This window comes from Aspergillus heteromorphus (genome assembly GCF_003184545.1).
Source record: "Aspergillus heteromorphus CBS 117.55 chromosome Unknown BO70scaffold_10, whole genome shotgun sequence".
NCBI lineage: Eukaryota > Fungi > Ascomycota > Eurotiomycetes > Eurotiales > Aspergillaceae > Aspergillus > Aspergillus heteromorphus.
Genome location: NW_020290415.1, coordinates 233,051 through 254,549, shown reverse-complemented (window position 1 = coordinate 254,549; position 21,499 = coordinate 233,051). Strand labels below are relative to the sequence as shown.

Sequence of the window (21,499 nt, the reverse complement as noted above, 5' to 3'; positions counted from 1 at the left end):
ATTTGGTGCGCTAGTGCGACGGGCGTCTCCCCTGTGGGCCATGTGCCCTGAGTGGGCGCGACTGCACCGAGAACCCCGTCGATATGCGGCGTCGACGGCCTTCTCACGATGACAGGCCGGCGAGGCATGATCCGAGGCCGACCGTGGTCGAGGCCAATGACACGGTGAAAGAGCCTGGGTTCGTTGCCGCGCCGCATCCCCACATTTGCTATGGGCTGCTGACCAAAAATCAGATCTCGAACCGAGAGTATGGTCGATCGAATCGATGGGAAGCTGGATCTCATCCTGTCTATCGTGTCCCGTCGACGTGTTGAGCGCGAAACCATTGAAGCCCAAACGGATCTCCATGAGGACCAACATACGATCGTCCGCGCCTGGTCTCCCCCCAAAGACCAGCCACTGGATCAGGCTGCGGTGGTCCCCTTTTCCGGGGAAACGTCCATTCGCCATAATCTGGACCAGGTTGAAGGTCGTCTTGAGGAGAAGATGCAGGAACATCCCGGCGCAGCGAGTAGAGTGCCGCAATCCCAGATATCCACACCTGCATTGACCCCATCGCCACGTCCTGAAGGTGGAAGGAAGACACGAGGAGCGGTCGAAATCACGGATACCCTTCAGCGGTACGGCATTACGCTAGACAGGCCGCAGGCAGAGAGGGCTCTGAACGTGTTCTGCAACGAGATCCATATCATGTACCCTTTCATGCACCTGCCAACCCTGTGGGGTGACTATTCGAGTATATGGGGTGGCAGCTTTGGATTACCGCCAGACTCTGATGTCTCCGGCCAAAGCAGATATCGAAACACTTTGGCCCAGATCCTATTGTGCATGGCTGTTGGGAGATGTACCGAGTCAGCGCGAGAGGAGCACCGTGAGGGAAGATACTCTGCTGGCTGGAGTCTTTACCGGGCTGCTTCGGACTTGCTTGGCGACGTGCTTGACTGTTTTGGAAACCATTCAGATCCAATCCAGATTTTGCAGACTCTGAATCTGATGGTATACAACGTCCCTGTTCATGGTGGTCATTTTGAATTTCCAGCTAATTCTTATGCCATGCAGATCATATACCTCTTCCGCTTAGACCTTTCTGGGAAGGCGGAGAAGCTCCTGGCTCTCGCCATTTCTCATGCGCATCAGATTGGACTCCATCGATCTAAGGTCGTGGAGAGGATGGCGCCGTACGATAGTGAGGTATCTCGTCGCATTTGGTGGTGTCTCTACGTAATGGATCGACGGTTGGCGATCGAGACGGGTCGGCCGTTCGTCATCCAAGACATCAACGTCGACACTCCTCTCCCTGAAAATGTCGATGATGAGTGGCTTTCCAGGAGCCGGAAGGACCCAAGGCTCAAGAAAAGTGTGCCTCCGCAAGGCGAAACGAAGGATGCCCCTACCACGGCAATCCCCTATTTGAGAGCAATGGTCATCTATTCCAAAGTTCTCGGGAAAGTGTGGGAAGGGATGTATGGCGCTGCAAGCTCGAGCTCTTCGAACTATACTCTCCGTGAGCACCTCGAAAGTATGCTTTCTCGGGCGCAGACGGATGTACAGCATGAATTCGCACACCCTTATCACGGGCAGCGTCGGCAAATGGCCCAAACGCCTTGGTGGCTGGCTAAATTACAGATGCTAATGCGGATTGTAAGGCATACCGCATGATATTTTACTATACAGCGTGGCTGATACTTGTCTAGCGGTGGCTATCCCTTCGCCTTATGATTCGCAAGCCCATGCTGCAGGCTTCATTCTCCCAGTCTGCTTCGGCACTCGACACGTTCGACAATGACGTCACCTGCATGCAGATTTCAAAAGGCATCATTGAAGAGTTTGCTCAAATCTCCCCGGAGATGGCCGTCTATACCTTCCCCTTCATTCACTATTTGATTAGCGCCGTCATCATCTCCCTTGGGCTAATTGTTAGGGAGTCATCGTTGAGATCTACGTATGGCAGACCGATAATCTATGCGGTTCGATTACTGGAGTCATACTGCCACAAAACATGGGTCTCCGGGAAGTTGATACGCATTGTTTCGAGACTGAAGGAAATGACTGCCTACCTCACGAATGATAACGCTTCAATGGGATCAGAGCCTTCCGTCCCTCGGCCATCGTCCCAAGTCCCTATGGACAGCGACAATGATCGTGCTCGAGAAATCCATCGCATCAGGAGTAATTATCCTTCAATGCCTGCCTCAAACCTACCTCCCACTGCTGGGATCCCCGGCCCACAAATGAAGGAGAACCAGTCTGGCGTGGACCATCCAACCAGCATTTACATGGGTAGACCAGGCCACAGTACCGGTTATACTCCGACCACAGCGCCCGAATACTTTGCTCCCTCCGCTGGCACTGCGCATGCTTTACCCTACCCCAGTGTGACAAATCTCACCACGCTTGACTTTGATTTCGAGGCGGATGTCACACCCACCGTCGGCTTCACTGGGCTACCTTTCCAGGGTTCTTCAATGATGCAGCCCCCGCCCAATCAAGCGACCACACTTCCGGGTGCCACACAAAACATAATGCCAGAAGCCATTGCGACCAGTGGGCCACAAGCGCAACAATTTGCCGTCGCCGATTCCGGGGCAGGGGGGGTTGGGGGAATGGAGTGGCTAGAAACCCTGTTCGGCAATTACCTCGATCCGAATTTCATTATTCGTCAGAGCCAGTGACTTTCATTGCCATCGAGCCTAATATCGTTATGGCCATCGTTTCCTGTTACATTGCTTTCCTTGATTCAAGCCCGCCATCTGGATCATCTTGCGATCGACTCCGTGGATCTGAAACAATACAGCTCGGCTAATTTCCCCATGTCAAGGCCGCATGAGAGGGAATAACACCCGCATTCTCAAACGACCGATACGTTTCAATCCAGGTCTCCAAGGTCTTGTCGTGCCGGTTCCAGCCAAACTTCCTCGCCTTGTTGATCGACGATATTGTCAACCAGGACTTACCGGTCGCCCAGTTGAAGAAGCCCCACGTCCCCCAGTCAAAAGTCTCGACTTTGCCTCCATACTTCTGGACAACGGCCTCCCACACCCCACGCTTGTCCTTGGCCCATTCAATCATATCGATCTCATTGCTCAGTGTTTTAGCCTGCCCGGCGGCTTTCTTAAACGTGGGCTCGGGAGCCTGCAAGTCCGCTCGTCAGTAGGACAACAACCTCGAGACGCGGACAACTCACGTCTACGCCAAAATACTCCGCCACGTCTTGCCACAAGTACTTCCACACAAAGACATCTCCATTGACATGGTTGAACGCTTCGTCTCGACAGTGGTCCTGCGACGAAGCCCACACGGTGAGATCGGCCAGACTTGGCGAGTAGGAGTTGTCGTCGATCGAGTTCCAGAAATACTCATTTCCCGGGAAGTTTGCCGGCTCATTGAGTTCCCGGCAGATCAGCATGTAGATGGCGATTGTCAATGCCTCGGACATACCGTTCGCTATATGCATCGGCATCGATTAGCGGGGAACTTTTCGATGCGCTTCATATGCACTCACCATGAGGCGCAAACCCATTGATGGCATTCGGGCGAATCACGTTATATGACCAGGAGTTCCGCCGTTTCTGAACCTCCCGCAGGTAATCCTCTTGGGCGTAATAGAAGTTGTATCCCTGATCGTCATAACGCGGGAAATTCTCTTCCAAAGGCACTTTGACTGGTCCGAGATGGACTCCATAGTACTGCAGCGCAACCTCTCAGCGTCTCACCTCTACACCTTATAGTGAATGACAACTCACCTTCCCACCCGTCTGCAAACTCACCCGCTGCAACGCGGGACATACGGCATCCACCGTGTCCAAGAAGTTCCTGAACAGCGGCACGTTCCGATCCCGGAGGATTTTGAAATCATTATAATGCACATAGGACGTGAAGAACGCGTGCGTTACAGCCGCACAGATCTTGGTCAATCGCACAACGATCTTCTCGACTGGATTCAGGAAATCCACCGCCACGAACTCAACCCGGGGGTCAATCCACGGCGTCGGAGGCGGTCTTCGCGACGAGACGATGATCTTAGACCTGATATCAAAAAAGTTATTCCAAATCCCTATGACCAAAAGGTACTTATATTCATGTCATGACTGTACCATTCTTCCTTGGGCTGCCGAATCAGATGTTCGACGATAGCATACCCACTGACGCCATTGGCGCCCGTCACGAAAGCGACTTTCGATTGTTGCAAGCCCATGATATGATCCGATATCTGTCCTATCGCCGTTTGTGTAATTGTTCCTGTTCCTACTCAGAGGATGATACCTTCCTTTTTATATATATAGCCCCTCGGACCTTCCCGACCTCTCCCATAGGTTTTAGGTTCAAGGTTCGAGTCTGAGCCCCCTTCCACCGTCACTTCCGAGTTAGAAAGACTAATAAGATATGATATGATATTATACGTCGATCGTTTCCCTCTTCCGGTCGACCAGGACTGTCGTCTGCATGCCAGATCGCCGCCCGGGGAAGTCACGGCGTCTGGAATTGAAACACGCAGCGAGTAAGAGTGGAAGTACCAGCAGCACGGAAGTACCGGTGACAGTCTCAGGATTCAAATTTCTGCCTCGAACCAGGTAACTGCATGCATGGATGGATTATCTAACGGGGGCGGGATGAGATCATCCATCCTCAGCTGGCTCTGATCCAGCCCTTTCTTCTTCACCTTCAACCATGGTTCCGTCCGATTGATCTCGCGCAGTATTTCGATCGATCGATTAGGATTATCTATTTCCCCCCCGACAGCTCCGCAAACCGTGACTGAACCCGGATAACGCCCTTGTTCCCTCCCACTTCCACTCCTACTTCAAAACCACAATCCAACCCCAAGTAGATAGATCATCACCACCAACACCCACGATACGTCCAGGTCCACACCGCGGAGGCCAACGCACCTGCTGCATCCATCCAACCGAACCCAACCGACCGAATAATGGGTCCCAGTTGGTCTCGGCAGTGGAGCCGAAAGTTCGCGGAATCCTTCCTTCCGGACGACGAACCTCCGGGTGGAATTCCGTGGTGATTCCGTTTTTTGCGGGATGCACGGGGGAGGGGAGGGGAGGGATAATTGTTTATTGTGTGTTGTAGTGTTATACCTATCTTGGTGTGTCCTACGGAGTAGGACTGGTTGATGTGATGACTGTGGCTTATAGCCGGGAAGTCAACTGAAGATTGTAGGTATTGGATGGAATGGGTGCTGGAACTGACGAAGCCTAGGCTGAGATGGGTGGCTGGGAATGGAGTCCATGAAGTATCGCTTGCCGGTTCATTGAGGAGGGTCAACTTGTCCTTCCCTCGTCCGATTCTACCCCAGGATTACTGCTATACGATCCATACCTGATTGCACCACTCTTACACGTCTTTCAAGATCCTCCTCGTCAAAATGGGCCTGGCTAACACTAACGAGTACTCAATTCCCTTCGGTATCGGCCAGTTTGTCTTTGTTCCAATGGTAGACTTCAACAGCATCGTACCTTCCGTCTCTTAGATGTTGTCAAGAACAGGTAGGTCGAGTACGATCCTTCCCTGGGTGGCAATCACCCAAGCCAGGGTTTTCTCGGTGTTTACCATGTCCTCTCCCTTCTCTTCGTCCTGTTCCCCGTCTTTCGCGCCCCCTCTTTCTTCGTCCTTCTCGTTATCGTTCTCATAGGGTTCGTTCTCATAGTACTCTCATTATTATTCTCATCATTGTTTTCTACCTCCCCTGTTCTCGCAACCATGGAGGATCCACGTGCTCTAGAAATCAATATATCTTCCCTTATAGCAATCAGCACAGCTGCCCTACTGCGCAGAGTTTTACCCTGGCCCCTATACAAGATCCCTCCACTGAGCACTTTCCTTGCAATTGAAGAGGCCCGCACTGAGAGGTATCAGGAGAAATTAGCAAGGATTTGGTTGAGACAGACTGACGAGCGACCTGGCTATCGAGTTGGGTTGATTGCTCCTCGCGACATTGAATACCAGGCAGCCATTCGCATTTTCGAGCCAGATCCACCCCCTGCCACTTGCTGGCCGCGATATGGGGGCCTTGCCCGGTTTATGGTCGGGTATGTTGGGCGATGCAAAGTTATCATGGCTGGCTTGAGCGCCGGCCAGCCATGCGACAGTTCCACTGTGCGGGTATTGGCACACACGCTGAAGCAGAATTACGGCGTGCAACATGCCTTGCTGGTCGGGACGGGAGTAGGGCTTCCCGACCCCACCCCGCAACAGTATTATTCTGGGATTCGCGTGGGAGATGTGCTTGTGGGGTACAGACATGCAGGGGGCCAGGGTCCCATCGTTGCGTATCGACATGCGAACCAGAGGTTGACGGGCTATATACACGATGGCGTGCCTGTCACTCTCGAAACAGACCCCACGATGGTGCGCGCTATGCAGTGGGTCCATGAGGAATGGCGACGGGGACAGAGGGCGGCGTTCAACGAGAAGCTCCAGTCTATACGAGAGAATGAGCCTTCTCTTGACTGGCAGGAAACAACGCCGCCAGACACCTTGCTGGCTACAGAGGGGGACGATTCCAGCGCGATTGAGCGACCGGAGCGGACTGCCGAAAACCAAACCCGCATCTGGTACGGGGCCATTGCATCGGGAGATGCCGTAGTCAATGCCACTCGCGTGCGGGACCGAATCCGGACGAGGGATGGGGTGATCGGGGTGGAATGTGGAGCCATCGGCGCCGTCCACAACCTGCGCGCCGGCGTCATTCGAGGCGTCGCGGGTTACGGCGACAACCGCGACACTCGCGCCTGGCAGGGCATCGCCGCCTCGGCCGCCGCGGCCTACGCAGCGCTCATCATCCAACACCTCTTTCACATCCACGATCCCGCGCCACCAGCCTATATAGATATCTTCTGAACGGACTGTGGGGTAGCGTCGCTTCAGAATGGTAATCCATAGGTGTTATTTGATTCCGAGACAGGCTATGCTGTAAGGAGATGGCGACCCAAAGGATCCGAGCATCTATATCCGTAAAGTACGAACGACAAGGTCCCGGTCGAAAACGAGAAAAACACCCCGACAGTCGTCATTCCATCCGTCATCAACTTCATCTACATACATTATATCATCTCAATAGTCCTCCTCATACTGCTCCTCCCCGCCATAGTAGTCGTCATATCCCTCCTCCATCCCCTGATCCTCCTCCGGGGCTCCATGCCCGTCATCCCACCCCGACGGCGACATCTCCATCCGCCGAGGAGCCCGCCTCGACGGGGTCACCGTGGCACTTGTTGGAGGCTGATACCTCCGGGGCGGGGGTCCCTGCCTGCCTCCCCTCCAGCCCGGAGGCGCCGCATGGTCTGCCCGACTCGGGGGCTGAGGCTGTCCCCTGCCCGGACCAGGCCCCCGTCTTAGGGCAGGGGCAGGGGGAATGGGCCTCGCCCTTCCCCCTCTCGCCGCCTGCGTCCACTCCCTGGGATTCCGTGGCGGGCGATACCGCGGCCGTGGCGGCGTACTCTGATAATCGAAGTCATCGGCCCGGATATGTTCGATGCGAGCCGCATCAACGTCGGTTCCCCCCGTAGCCTCCTGCATGTAGGTCTCGAACCGCTCGATCGCCTCCGCCACCATATCAAACTGCCACCAGTCCAGCACCGGCCCGGTCGCCACATCCACCGTCTCGGCCTCCTCCTCCTCCTCCTGCTGCTGCTGCTGCCCCGGTCCCTGGCTCGAGGGCGTCTCGTCCTCGCCCCACTCATCCAACGCGGTCTTGCGCATGTCATATCGTGCCAGCGACGACGCAATCTGGAACGCGTTGCGGATCTGCCGGCCGTTCCAGCGCGAGTCCGGTACGTGGTCGAAGTACCAGGCCGCGTAGTGCAGGATGCTCTTCTCGTCGACGGTCAGCAGGGGCTCTTGGAATTCCTCCTCGTCTTTGAGTTGTTCCTGCTTCGAGGTTTCCATGGCCTTCAGCTTGTCGATGTTGACCTGGAAGATGGCCAGCGTCTGTTTCTTCTTCAGCGTCTCGTAGTACAGGCTGACGTGGATGCGCGACTTGAACGCCTCGTCGAGGGTTCCGACTCGGTTCGTGGTGAGGAAGAGGATCCCGCTGTAGTATTCCAGGACGCGGAGGAAGACTGTACCAGCGGTCGGTCTGTTAGTTTGCTCCATACTCTGAGACGCAATCTGATACTCAAGAGGATGAGGATGTAACTGCACGTACCGGACACCAGCGCATTTCGCTTCAAATCCGTCGTCTCTCTCCTCGACAGGAAGATATCCGCTTCGTCCAACAACAAGACACAATTCCAAAGGTGCGCCAGGCGGAAGATATTATTCAGGGCCTCCTCGACCTCCTTGGGGGAATACCCCAGATCGCCACAGGTGATCACAAACAGCGGCTTCTTGTTCGCCTGGGCCACAGCCTCGGCCGTGGCCGTCTTGCCCACCCCGGGGGCCCCGTGCAGCAGGATGACCAGCCCGGAGCCCTTGCCTGTGATGAGATCCTGGCTCAGCCCGACCAGGGGCCGCTTCTTCTGCAAGTCCTGCTTCTTGAAATGCGCCTGCACCAGCGCCTTGACCATCCGCTTGTGGTTCGGGTTGATCTTCAGGTCGCGGAAGGCGTTCGCCTGCGCCGTCACCCCCTGCAGCGACCAGATGTCCACCATCACGAACTTCCGCTCCCGCAGCACGTACGCGATCATTCGTCGAGGCAGCAGCATCAGATCCTCGTCGGCGAGCCGGCTGATCTTGTCCGATTTACTCTCCGGCAGGAACGGGTCCGTCTTCAGCAACTCGTTGATCTGGCGGAAGACCACGCAGTCGCCGCGCACGGTGATCTCCTCGACCTCCCCCAGCAACATCACCCGTCGCTGGTCCGTCCAGTGGCGGATATGGATGTCGTCTTCGCCGAACTTCCACTCGTCGTCCTCGTCCGCCGTGGTGTAGAATTCCGGCTTACAGGACGGATACCGCTGGAACCCCTCGACCAGGTCGACAATGACATCGCTCTCGATGTGCTCCGGGGTCTTGAAGTCGGCCTCCACCTCTCCGGTGGGCGTGCTGGTGATGGTCCACCCCTTGTAGAGCAGATGGCGCTCGTTGATGATGGACTGGAATTTGTTCCCCTGCTCGATCAGATGCGAGCGGATCGACTCGGCGTCTTTGGCGTACCGCATCGGGTAGATCTCCAGCGAGGTGATGTCCTTCTCGCCCTCGAAGAACTTGATCTTGAAGATGTGCTTCACGGCCCCGTACGTGTTGCCGTCGTAGTCGACGTGGTAGCAGTGCGCGTTGAACGTGCTGTATTCGTTGCCCATGTCGTCCGGGGTGTGGTCCTTGATGATCGTGTCGCCGATGAAGTACAGCCGCCAGGCCGTCTGATGCATCGGGGTGGACGAGGAGGTCGAGGACGGGGAGTTGGACGAGGAGAAAGGGTTCGAGGTGCTCGTGGATTGGGACTCGTCCGAGTCGGACACGCAGTAAAGCGTCTCGCCTTCGCGGAAGAGCATCCACAGGTCGCTGAAGAGCACTTTGCGCACCGCTGTGGTGTTGAATCGCTCGTACAGCGGAATGAGCTCCTTCTCGACAAACCCCACGTAGCATCGCAGATGTCGCAGCGCAGTGACGCTATTCAGATCCGGGCCGGTGATGTCGATCTTGGGCTCGCCGATATCACTTCTCTCATCATCATCATCATCCTCCTCCTCATCATCCTCCTCGTCACCCTCCCCATAATTCTCTGTCTCGCCATCCTTCTTCATCCCCCCTTCCCCAACCGACTCCCGCCTCTCCGCCTCCGCCCACCGATCCTCCAGAATTCGCAAGGACTCCTTCATGCGGTCGTGGAAATAAACCATCGTATGAAACGGCCGAAAGAACGTCCGCGGCCGCGTCACGTCCCACCCATTCGACCCCGTCACATTCTGCAAGTGACTGATAATCGGCTGCGACTGGATGCGCACCCGCTGGATCCACGTGTCGTTGAGCTCGGCGCTGCCACCACCACCACCACCACTCCCCCCCGCCGCATGGGTCCTTCGTCGACGCCCTCGTCTGCGACGCGACTGCTCGGCAGACACCTTGCCTCGGGTGCTGGGGCCGACACGCAGCACTTCGATGATCGATCGGCCGTCCTCGCTCCCGTGCCGGTTCTTGAACTGGTCGAAGTCCATCATCTTGTATTCCACGATCGGGGGCAGTTTTTGGATGCGCGACCAGTCGTCTTCCGAGTCGGAGGCGTCGGCGTCGGCGTCAGCATCGGCGTCGCCTTTGGCTGTTTCGGCGTCGGACTCGGGGGTGGTGGTGGTGGTGTTGGTGTCGTTGTCGTGGAGGGGGGAGGGCGCGTTTAGGGCTGAGGATGCGTCGTCGAGGGTGGAGGTGTCGGCGTCAGTGAGGGTTGTCGGGGAGATGGATCCGGGGTCGCCGTCGCCGCCGACATCACCGTTGGCGTTGATGTTGGTGGTATGGGTAGGGGTAAGGGTAGGGGCAGGCTCGGGAGGGCCATGATTCTCGGTGTTTCTTTCTGGATGGACCGGATCTGGCTCGGTGTGAAGCCTTTCGACCGGGCTGGTCGGGGTGGCCACCATCTTGGCCATACCATACCCATGTCAATCATAATTCCCAGGGGGAGGGAGAACGAGAGCTGTTGCATGTACTCACCGTCGACATGATGATGGATAACAATGATGAATGAAGGGAGTTAATAACTAGAGATTTATTAGAATGCTGACACTGCGTAGCCTCGCATACAAATATCCAAGTCTCCCGCCAGAACCGGCTGCGACACAGCAAAGAAACACCCACACCAAAAGCAAACCCCAGCGCCATGTCGGGTCGGAGGAGACCTGCTGCTTTTAAGCCCAACCCAGCCCAGCCCGCGCATTAGCGTGGCCCCCAAAAGACAGACAGACCCCTTTTTTTCTTTTTCGGACGGGATGAGTCTCCTTCACTCTCTCTCTCTTTCTCTCCCCGCTTCGTGTCAGCTGCAGACCACCACCGCAACTTCAGGAGGGGATTCGTGGCAACCTGCATCCCCGACCAGCCAGTCACGGCCTGCATCGGGCTCCCCTGGCCCAATGAGCCATGGCCACTGCTGCGATTGACCTTCGGCTTGGCATGAGAGGGGAGAACGAGAGACGAGAGGAGAGGGGAGAAGGAAGAGGGCAACCGCAAGGCTGCGACATGCAACATGACATGCAACATGCCCATCCATCCCTTCCCTTCCCATCCCCATTTCTCGCTGCAACACGGCTGGAGCGGCGCTGACGGGTGTCACGGACTGGTCCAGTCGGTCCCAGACCCACCCCTTCAAGGGTTCGTCGGTGGGGCGCCAATCCTGCGGGATGCAGCGCTTCGTGTTCTATAACTAATCTCTCTTACCCCTCGTTGCCCTGCCCTGCCCTGGCCCTGGTCGTCTGGTCTGCTGCACTGCTGCGTTCCCTGCATGCGCATGGGGGCTGCTCCCGATACGGGCGTCACCCCGCTGTGCTGTCTGTCTGTCTGTCTGTCTCACTCTCTGACTGTCTTGCGTCTTGCTCTCTTACACATACATTTACACTTACACTTACACTTAGCCTTGGTCTGCGCGCGTGTATGCCGTGACTCTGACAGTAGCTTTACTTTCCCTCCCTGCTACTGTTCCGCTTGGCACTTTTTCATTTCTATCAAGTTCGATCGAGTATCTATCTAATCTCGCAATGGACACCGTCCAAGTCGCCCGCACGGCACGCTTCGTCCACGAAGAAGCCGCCCGAGTACACCAGGGCCTGGGCGGCTGGTCGCAGTTCAGCGATCAGCGGGCGAGGTTCGAGAATCCAAAGCCGTATACGTGGGTCTCCCTCTCCCTCTCCCTCTTCCTGTTCTGGCTCCCGGCTTGGTCGGTGTCGGTGTCGGTGTTCGTTCCCGTCATAACAGAACCAGAACCCTCGAAAGTATTCTTCGGGCGTATGTCCCCTCCACCCTCAACATCGATACCACAAATTACACCTGGGATGCCCTGTTCGATCGACTCAGCGCGGCGGAGACGGAGTGGCAGGCCACCGGGCAGAGCGCGACGCAGTTATTCGCCAAGGCCTGGTTGAAGGTCGGCGAGAATCGCGAGGTTATTGATCCGTGGATTAGTTTGATTCCGGATAGCTATGGGTTGGCGGTGGTCAAGAGCGGGGTGGCGATTATATTGAAGGTTAGTTGAGTCGGTGGGTGAAGTGGGCTGGAGAAAGTGGGTAGGGTAGGGCTGGCTAACGCAGGGCATGTAGTTGGCGGCCAAGTCGGCGGAGAAGAGACAGCGGATCTTCAAGACCTTCGAGAGCATCCGGACGACGATCATGGAGGCGAGCTATAAGAAGCGGACCTTCCAGACGGATCCCGAGGTGAGCCAGGCCGCGAAGGAGCTGTATTTCGCGGTGGTTGATGCGGTGGAGGGACTGTTGTGCTCGTTGCCAGTGAAACGGCACGGGATGAGGGAGGTCGATGGCAACGCGACAGAACAGAAGCAGAAAGATACGAAAGGCTTTCTAGCCAAGCTGAGGGTCGTGCGACGTCCGGGTACGGATCAGACGGAGGATCCGGAGAAGATCATGCAGCAGGTGCAGAACAGCGCCCGCAAGTTCCAGCTGACGGTCGATCGGTGTCGGGATGAGAAGATCGAGACCATCGACAAGGTGTCCCGCGACACCCGTGTCCAGGTCAGTGTCCTCCGGCAGGGCCAGAAGCAGACGGAGATCAATACGCGGGAAATCATCACCGATGTCCACCAGGTCAGAGACGGGATGGAGGGGGTCATCAGCGGGGTGGGAGCCGTCCAGGGCACGGTCACCCGCACGGAAAGTGTCGTGCAGGGGGTGTATATCGGGGTCGAAGAGGTCAAGGCGGAGCTGCACGAGCAGGGCAGACGGGACTGCGAGATCATGCAGCTGATCCAGAGGGAGGAGGAGAAGCGGAGGCAGTTTGCTGAGACCCAGCTGGCGCTGATGGACGACAGTCTCGAGGCCAAGAACCAGATGCTGGAGTTTCTGATGGAGGATCGCAAGAGTATATACGCTGCCTGCCTCACTCGTCCGACCAGCAACACTCCTGCTAACAGCCCACAGAGAAAGAAACTCTCATCGAGCGCCTCCAGCAACGACTTCGCGACGCCGAGCTCGCAAACCCTCCATCCAACCGCAGCTCCGCGGCCGTTGTCTCCCTCAGCCACTTGTTCGCCATCCTCGCGCAGCCCATCTCCCCCTCCAACCCTAACCCCAACCCCAATCCCAACCCCAACTACGAGTCCGCCCTGCAACACCCCAACAACGACCTCGAAATCGTCCTCAGCAAGAGAGGCTCCTTCGACGTGCGCGCCCAAGGCCAAGCACAATCCGTGCTGCAGAACGGTCGATTCATGGAATGGATGAACCGCGAGCACCCCGACCTCCTCGTCGTGGACGCCAACCTGCGCGCCTGCGCGCTCGACAGCATCACCGCCATCTCGCTCTTCAGCGCGACCTTCATCCTCAGCATGGCCCGCGTCCAGCCCCAAGAGGTCGTCACGCATTTCTTCTGCGGCTTGCACACCGGCAGCGCGCGAAAGGATCCCTGGACGGGTCCCAACGGACTCGTCCGCTCGGTGATCGTCCAGCTCCTGATGGCCCTGCACCAGCGCGACACCCTCAGCATCAACTTCATCGACTCGCGGAGCTACCTCAAACGGATCGAGGACCAGGACCTCTTCACCCTCTGCGACATGCTCCATCGTCTCGTCTGCCAGTTCCCCCCCGATACAACGGTATACTGCATCATCGACGGGGTCTCATCCTTCGACAAAGATCTCCATGGCAGTTTCCGCCAGATGGCGATTGTTGTCGACTGGCTGCAGTATATTGTTGAGGACGATGCGCTCAGATCTAGGTTCAAGGTGCTGATGACGATCCCGGAGCAGAGTACGAGGCGCTTTCGGCAGGGGGTCGATACAGACCAGCGTATCATTCTCAGCTCGAGTCTCTTGTCGCCGCAGATAATTTCTTCGAGGTCGGTCGAGGCGGGCATTTCGAGGCCGTCGACTCCGGAGGTGTCCCACGCGGGGTCCCCGTCCCTGTCGCCGTCACTGGAGTCTTCGGGGTCTATGGGCGGGGGGGTGGAGAGGGACAGAGAGTGGGAGGATGAGGGGTATGATGAGGGGTATAATGAGTGGTAGCGATATGGTGTGGAGCGTAATGTTGAATGTGTGCTACATATCTTTATAATTAGCGCTGGTTGATAGGATTTTATCAGGTTCTTTATCTATCAGATATCCGGTGAGGAGAAGATTAAGCTCGCCAAATCTCGCTAGAGTACCTTTTTGGGCCGGAAGACCCTGTCGGTATCTAAGATGACACGGTGAAGGAGTCCTCAAGCCTACTTAGATGTCATGGTGGTTCTGTATTTGATAGTATTGATGCATCCTATCTCCATTGGTTTTGTGCTGCTGCGGAATCTTGGTGTTAAAAGCATTGAGAGTCACTGTACCACTACCAACTATGCATTATGTACTTGACAGCCCCTCGGTATTGCTTTCCCTCCAGCCAGCAGGATTATGGCACAAATGAATCCAATAACACACAGATATATACTGACAGGCCAGATATGTAGAGACTTGAAATGTTGAATTCACTACAAAGTACGCGTGAGGATGCCTTCCCAATCAGGCAACCAGCTGCATCACGTGGCCGCATTCCAGGATTCTGCCGGGCCGGTTCCACATGCGGCAGGCGGAGGCGGCCCGCCACGCTGCAGCCTCGTGGCCTGACTCCTGAGAGCCTGAGTCTTCGTCCGGGGCTTGGCGGGGCGGCTAGTGTGGCTTGGCCCCTTGGCGGGCGTTCGTCAATCCCGCTGACTAACCCGCCTCACCAGCCCTCGTCCTGCAGGCTGCATCATCCTGCATCCAACATCATCATCCCAGCCATATAACGACCCCCAGCTGAACCGCATCTCCAGTCGCAATAATCAGCCCATGACGCTGCTATCCGCAACGTCAACCCCTCCCAGTGTGGCTGGTGCGATGATTTTCGTGCTATTCGCGCCTGCGCCTCCCAGGGCGCGCACTAGCAGCCCTGTGCTGGCTGCGAGTGGGTCGAAGTACGTATGCCTTCCAGTTCCACGATTCCATCCACTTCGGTGGCAACCCTGCCCCCCCCAATCCATCCATCCATCCATCCACCCATCCATCCACCGCCAGTTCGAGAATGTCTTGGAAGAACGCCTTCTGTTTCGTCTATGCGTTCAGCGATGTCATGCCGACGTGGACTGTTCATCGCAGCAACGGGCCTGACCCTGACTCCTCAGGATACGTACACAGTAGAGTACTATTCCCGATGATCCCTCCACATACACGCCGGAATTATGGTATGCGTCGTCGGACGATTGCTCGGCGTTAAGCACTAGCGTCGCATCCCTCCGTCATAGCCCAGATTAGCTCTTCGATCGGCCCCATCGCCGCGACAGGCAACATCGTTAATGGGATATGAATACGAAGGTTATGGGGTATGGCGTCAATACACTGTCCGGATTGAGATTGGACCCGACCCCTCAACTAGATAGCTTGCAAGCTCTCGCCATCGGATTCCCACCGTAGTCAGTGGTGACTACACAATATGCTAATCCGCACTGCCTTCAGACCCTATCGTACCCCCACAGGGCCAGGCTGAGCCACACCCCTCCCCTCCAGTGGCGGGACTGGGAGTATAAGATCCCCCACGACCTCCCCTCCTCGAGACCGTTCTTCAACTCAAGCTACAAACCTCTCTCTCTCTCTCCCTACCTACCTCCAATCTACCACAACTACCACTATCACCATGGGTCTCTTCCACCACCACCACGAACATGAACACGGCCCTGGCGGTCCTGGCGGTCCCGGCGGCCCTGGTCCTCACGGCGGTCCCCACGGCGGTCCTGGCGGTCCTGGAGGTCCTGGTGGCCCTGGTGGCCCCGGTGGCCCTCACGGCGGCCCTGGTGGTCCCCCCGGCGGTCCCGGCGGCCCTGGCCCTCAACACGGCGGCCCCGGCGGTCCTGGTGGCCCTCACGGCGGCCCTCACGGTGGTCCCCACGGTGGTCCCCACGGCGGTCCTGGGGGCCCTGGCGGCCCCGGTGGTCCCGGCCGCTGGTAGAGTCCTGACTCCTGACGGACTACGCTTAGGTATGTTATACTCTTTTTACTGAGTACTCCCATTTACATTTATGATGAGCACAGCTAATTGGTTGCCCCAGTTCCGCGGATGAATATAACCTGCATGCGAAACCATGGGACGAAGCAAAAGTGAAAGTGACGTAAAGTGACAGAACTTTCAGCTTGATGAAGCGTTGGATATGAAATCTTTTTGTATATATTATATACCATATACCATATAACATTTACTGTGGCAGTGACTATGATCTACTGAGTCCTGGTGATATATCATGACTGTGCTGAACTTCTGATGTAGTTTGGGGAGGCTGGGATGGCTGCTGGAGTGCTGGGAGATCGGGGTTGAGGGGGAGAGACGGGGTATATGGGTGAGAAACAACCGTGGCGTTTATGCTGCCAACGGAAGAGTCAAAAGATGATGTACAAAAGATGACCTCTTCCCAGACAAGATCATCGGCTGAAAGCAGAGTCAATTCTCAGCCTTGAGAACACCTGCTTCATCAACATTGATTCCCCTGTCGATGAAGCTCTGAACACTGAGTAGCATAACCCAACTCACTTGAGGTATCTCAGGATACCAGACCCCATTTCTGCCTTAATACCAAGGCCTCAAACCCGATTAATAACTCGTCACATGACATTCCACAGTGGTAAACATGGCTAATCAGAGCCCGACACACGGCCCGCCGTACCGGATTTCAACCACCAGAGACATTGCGACGCTCTACCATGGAGCCCGGGGAATCCATGCCCTAACCAACTGGTGAGTACGAGCAACGAGCCTGCTCAGTGAATATTCAGGAGTGAAACCGCTGACCTTGGACCAGTCGCATGGGCCGACTTGACCGGGGGCATGAGATACTGCGCAGAGTGCGCACCGAACCCCTCATCTTCTTTCCTTAATTGTCCTTCGGATTGTTTTGATCCGGGTTGAGACCGGTTCCTCTTAGGAGGCAGGCAGGTATCTAGCAGAAATCAGCCACAGGACCTCCCTAGCTGCCGTGAAGGCTCTCGATACGGAACACACATCTTGCGTCCAGACTCCAGGGCGTCTGCTCTGACAGCCAGCCGCGAAGGCGCTAGAAGCCACGCTCCACTGAATCCAAGCAAGGATACAGACGGGACCATGTTGCAGAAAGCCTCTGCCATCCATCGAAGAATAACCATATAGACCTGCATGTCGCTGTCTCTCGTCGCCCATGAACAACACCCTTGCAATTGCCCGTCCTCCACCCCCTCTTTCCGGGATGAGCAGAGCCATGCTGACCAAACTGCCCATCGAGCTGCTCATAATGATTGCGGAGGAGGTGCCAACCTACGCTGCCCTGAATGCACTCGCGCAGACCAATCGCGTATTTTACTCCATTGTCAATCCAATCTTGTATCGAGCGCATGTCCGAAATCAACACCCAGGGCCTAGCTATGCGCTGAATTGGGCTGTAGAGGAAGGCCGACTAGACACCATTCGGAAACTGATGGTTGCGGGGGAGAAGATTCCCTGTCCAAGCATTAATGATGAGTCGGACTCGGACTCAGACTCAGACTCAGACTCAGACTCAGACTCAGACTCAGACCCAGACTCAGACTCAGACTCAGATGACGACGATAAAGATTATGAATTTCACCATGTGATCATCTACGCAATCATGGCAGGCCGCACCGAGCTTGTAGAATTTTTCCTTTCCCAGGGCGTCCCCCTCGAGATAACAAGCAGGGACAACGAATCGCTCCTCGGCGTCGCAATCTTAAGCCAGCAAATCTCCATGGCGGAAAGGCTATTACAACTGGGCGCGAATCCCTGGGCTTACAAGAAGTACCGCATATCCGCTCTCGCCCGGGCGGGGATATGCCAGGACCCTGGAATGCTCCCGCTCCTGCTGCGATACGGTGCGCAACGCCCGGATGTCGATCCCATGCAGAAGACAAAGGCGTTGACCTACGCACTGACGTTGATGTCTTCCTCTAGCCAGAAGGTACATCAAATGCGCGCGCGTCTGCTGCTCGCCGCGGGGGCGGACCCGAACCTGCTGAACCCCTGTATAGACGATGTGAAGACGCCACTGATTGAGGCCGCCGGGAATAAGAATTGCGCCATGGTAAGGGTTCTCATCCAGGCGGGCGGGGATCCCAATCTTCTCAACGATGACCAAGAGGGCCCCCTGTCCGCAGCTGCCGACAGGTGGGCTCTTCGCTGGCTGCCATGTGGTAAGTATGGCGAGCTAGACTACAGGATTTATACACTGGAGGAGGAAGCAAGGGAAAGGACTAGGATAGAAATGGAGGAGATGGAGACGACCCTTGTTCTTTTGGAGCTTGGCGCTGATGTTGTTCGCGCTGGGGGGAATATGGCCCTGCGTCATGCGATGCAGAGCGGCAATTTGGAGTTGTTTCTGTTATTGTATGCAATGGGCGCTCGGATTCCGGGGTTGGATCAGACTGCGATTATCGGTCGTGATGAAACGGATGGTAGTCCGATGTGGGAGGAGTGAGGTGCGTCTGTGTACAGGCTGAAATGCCAGTGTCAGAAGGATCTGAACGTGGTCTTCTATACTTGATAGAGCGTTCTTTCAGGACAAGGATATCAGTAATCCCCCGGCCAGTCTATGACAATCAGGATCGAATGAAAAATACTTCGAATTATACAACAATAATCGACAACAGGGAGGCCCAGAACGGGAGCCGCCATCCGCGTTAGTCGTTAGTAAAGATCTCTTGTACGACCCCATCTACCCGATCGTGTACATTGCATCGGCATGGTGTAACATCACTCTTATATAGTCTCCCGCCGCCAAAAACAACTTCTACGGCTTCATTCCACGCCCAAACAACGCATAGGCAACCGGAAAACGATATGAAAGTAAGCAAAAATACATACAACAGAAGGGATTCGCTGGTGGTCACCCACCCAACTACTAACCTCCCGGCGTGTGGCTTAAGTACGGCTGAGCGGACGGGAAGCCCTGTTCTCCACACCCTATGGTCGTATGTGCTAGACTTGTCGGAGATAAAGCTTATGTAGAGTGAAAATCGGATGTAGGCTGCTCTTCTCTCCTCTTCTTTAGGTTGGAGCCATGCAGATAGACCACGATCCGCCACTTCGCAAGCCACGTGAATCTGAAACTGGACCGGGACATCTCGGATTCAATAACTATGAGGGAAGGCCCACACGGAAGAGTTCCCCTTGCAGACACAATGTAGCGAACAATCGTCCGGTGATGACGATGGATGATAGGTTAGGGTTGCGGAAGAAAGTCACTACATACTCCATAGACGCTCTATATTTGGAGAATGGACGTTTGCGACATTCACAAGTATGTGAGTCGATAAAGGGCGAGGCAACGGATGATTACAGACAGTAAGAGGTAACGGAGAGCCCCTAGCCAGGTAAGATGCCCATCTTTCCGGCATATCAGAATAAGCACTAAACTGACAACATGCGGGGTCCATGAAACAGGCAGAAAACAAGTTGGATGGGAGATAAGAACCCCATCAACACTCAACACACACTTCTTGGTGAACAAACAAGTCACTCTTCCCCCAATCCCCACTATCCAGCCTCGCACATTGCTCCCCTCCCCCCCCCGCCTCCCACAAATCAACTTCTCTTTCTCAGTTATCATATCAGGTTGAGAAAAGACACAATGGCCGAGTGGAACATTCTAACCGCGACAGCCACGCAGCTGACTCGCCTCCTGCAGCAAGGCCACACCACCAGCGTGGCCATCGTGCAAGCCTACCTGGCGCAGATCGACCAGCACAACCGTACCGGCCTGCAGCTGCACGCCCTAATCTCCCTCAACCCGGCGATCGCCCTCGCGCAAGCCGCAGACCGCGACCGCGAACGCTCCCAAGGCCGAATCCGAAGCCCCCTCCACGGGATCCCGATCATCGTCAAAGACGCGGTCATCACCTCGCGATCCCTGGGCCTCCCCACCACGGCCGGCGCCGTCGCCTTCCGCGACACCTACGGGCGCGAAAACGCAGCCATCATCTCCCGTCTCCTGGACCAGGGGCTCATCATCCTCGGAAAGTCCAGCATGACGGAGTTCTGCGGACTGAAAGCCACATGCATGACGGCGGGCTGGTCCGCGATCAACGGACTGACCCAGTCGCCGTTCATCGCGGGCGGATTCCGTGAAGATGATCTGTTCATCGGGCGCTCGGGGCCCGGGGGCTCGTCGTCGGGTTCGGCCGTGGGGGTCGCCGCGGGATTCGCCCCGTTGGCGCTGGGCACGGAGACCTCCGGGTCGGTTTGTATGCCTGCGAATCGCGCGGGACTGTATTCTGTTACCCTGACGCAGGGGTCTGTGGATCTCAATGGGGTGTTTGCGTTGAGTAGGGATTTTGATAAGCTGGGGGTGATGGGCAAGTGTCCCCAGGATTTGGGGGTCTTGGTGGAGGTTATTCGTGGTGGACGGATGAAGGGATCTGTCGGCGGGGGGTGGAGCGATGTCTCGGTGGGGTTTGTTGATCCATTGGTGTGGGATGCGTTTGGGTTTCAGAAGACGGCTGATCCCGTTGTCGAAAAGCAGATTGTAAGTGCTGTGTCTGTGCCGAGTTGAAATGATCGAACTATTTTCTTGGGATCGTCTGCTGAAATCTGATAGCTTGATGGATATGCCTGGGCCCGAGAGCAGATCGCTCGTCTGGGAGGTAGGGCTGTCTATCCCGTGGATCTCCCGACCATGGAGAGCCTTCAGTTTGATGGTCAGAGTGTGAATTATTCGGTCGCCTGTAAGTGCGGTACCTTTTACCGTTGGCCCTCACTTCATACGTCTTGACGACGGACATATAGTCTATGAGTTCCCGAAACTGTTTGAGTGGTTCTGCTCTCTACTGGAGAACCCTAGGGTACGATCGGTGCCGGAATTGATCGAGTTCAACGCGCATCATGCTTCGACTGCACTGCCGCCACGTGAGTAGATACTGGAGACTGTCGCCCCCTTGCTGCCAAATCCCGATTGACACCGTCCAGCACACACCGATCAAGACGACCTTCAGAAAACACTAGAATCCAACTTGGATGAAGAGACTGCGGCAGCGGCAAAAGCCCATGCACGTCGCCTTGCCGGACCAGAGGGCATCGATGCGACGCTGCAGCAACACGGGATCGATGTTATTGTGGGACCGGGCGACTGTGCCATCTGTGCGGTTGCTGCTCTGGCCGGATACCCCACAGGCATGGTTCCTCTCGGGCGTCTGGAGGGGCCCGGTGGACTAGGACAACCGCAGGGATTGATGTTGGTTGGCCCCAAGGGGGGTGAAGGCAAACTACTCGAGTTTATGCGTTTGTGGGAGGATGTTGTGGGTGACTGGAGGGTTCCACCTTTGCTTGGTTGAGAGGGGATTGGGCTGGTCGGATGTAAGTCTTCTCTGATGACATGGCTCATCATGATTATTGTGGGGATGTATAGACTCAGGTCTAGT

General features: G+C 56.0%; 7 protein-coding genes across 7 annotated transcripts; 5 read left to right on the top strand and 2 right to left on the bottom strand.

The window, feature by feature from the left end:
* Window positions 1–106: 106 nt before the first annotated feature.
* On the top strand, window positions 107–2,892 carry BO70DRAFT_24965 (fungal specific transcription factor domain-containing protein). The gene is made up of 3 exons (XM_025538811.1): window positions 107–996; window positions 1,060–1,641; window positions 1,695–2,892. Exons 1-3 carry the CDS (start codon window positions 250–252, stop codon window positions 2,670–2,672), a joined length of 2,307 nt encoding a protein of 768 aa, XP_025399848.1. The 5' UTR covers window positions 107–249; the 3' UTR covers window positions 2,673–2,892.
* Window positions 2,800–4,195, bottom strand: BO70DRAFT_395851 (SDR family oxidoreductase; the record flags this gene model as incomplete). Its single annotated transcript, XM_025546572.1, has 5 exons — window positions 2,800–3,132; window positions 3,185–3,444; window positions 3,503–3,686; window positions 3,744–4,026; window positions 4,095–4,195. The coding sequence occupies 5 exons, from the start codon at window positions 4,193–4,195 to the stop codon at window positions 2,800–2,802; spliced, it is 1,161 nt and encodes a 386-aa protein (XP_025399847.1).
* Window positions 4,196–5,323: 1,128 nt separating this feature from the next.
* Window positions 5,324–6,852, top strand: BO70DRAFT_428709 (uncharacterized protein; the record flags this gene model as incomplete). The annotated part of the gene is made up of 1 exon (XM_025548006.1): window positions 5,324–6,852. Exon 1 carries the CDS (start codon window positions 5,713–5,715, stop codon window positions 6,850–6,852), a length of 1,140 nt encoding a protein of 379 aa, XP_025399846.1. The 5' UTR covers window positions 5,324–5,712.
* Window positions 6,853–7,065: 213 nt separating this feature from the next.
* Window positions 7,066–10,704, bottom strand: BO70DRAFT_379229 (uncharacterized protein; the record flags this gene model as incomplete). Its single annotated transcript, XM_025545320.1, has 3 exons — window positions 10,597–10,704; window positions 8,159–10,523; window positions 7,066–8,072 (listed from the first exon to the last, which is right to left on the bottom strand). Exons 1-3 carry the CDS (start codon window positions 10,603–10,605, stop codon window positions 7,066–7,068), a joined length of 3,381 nt encoding a protein of 1,126 aa, XP_025399845.1. The 5' UTR covers window positions 10,606–10,704.
* Window positions 10,705–11,351: 647 nt separating this feature from the next.
* On the top strand, window positions 11,352–14,325 carry BO70DRAFT_361519 (uncharacterized protein). Its single transcript, XM_025543060.1, has 4 exons — window positions 11,352–11,764; window positions 11,857–12,118; window positions 12,192–12,966; window positions 13,026–14,325. Exons 1-4 carry the CDS (start codon window positions 11,634–11,636, stop codon window positions 14,105–14,107), a joined length of 2,250 nt encoding a protein of 749 aa, XP_025399844.1. The 5' UTR covers window positions 11,352–11,633; the 3' UTR covers window positions 14,108–14,325.
* A 1,446-nt stretch (window positions 14,326–15,771) lies between these two features.
* On the top strand, window positions 15,772–16,208 carry BO70DRAFT_395847 (uncharacterized protein; the record flags this gene model as incomplete). Its single annotated transcript, XM_025546571.1, has 2 exons — window positions 15,772–16,084; window positions 16,156–16,208. 2 exons carry the CDS (start codon window positions 15,772–15,774, stop codon window positions 16,206–16,208), a joined length of 366 nt encoding a protein of 121 aa, XP_025399843.1.
* Window positions 16,209–19,671: 3,463 nt separating this feature from the next.
* Window positions 19,672–21,473, top strand: BO70DRAFT_313695 (amidase). Its single transcript, XM_025540254.1, has 4 exons — window positions 19,672–20,607; window positions 20,680–20,806; window positions 20,868–20,987; window positions 21,048–21,473. Exons 1-4 carry the CDS (start codon window positions 19,714–19,716, stop codon window positions 21,410–21,412), a joined length of 1,506 nt encoding a protein of 501 aa, XP_025399842.1. The 5' UTR covers window positions 19,672–19,713; the 3' UTR covers window positions 21,413–21,473.
* The last annotated feature ends 26 nt before the right edge of the window (window positions 21,474–21,499 follow it).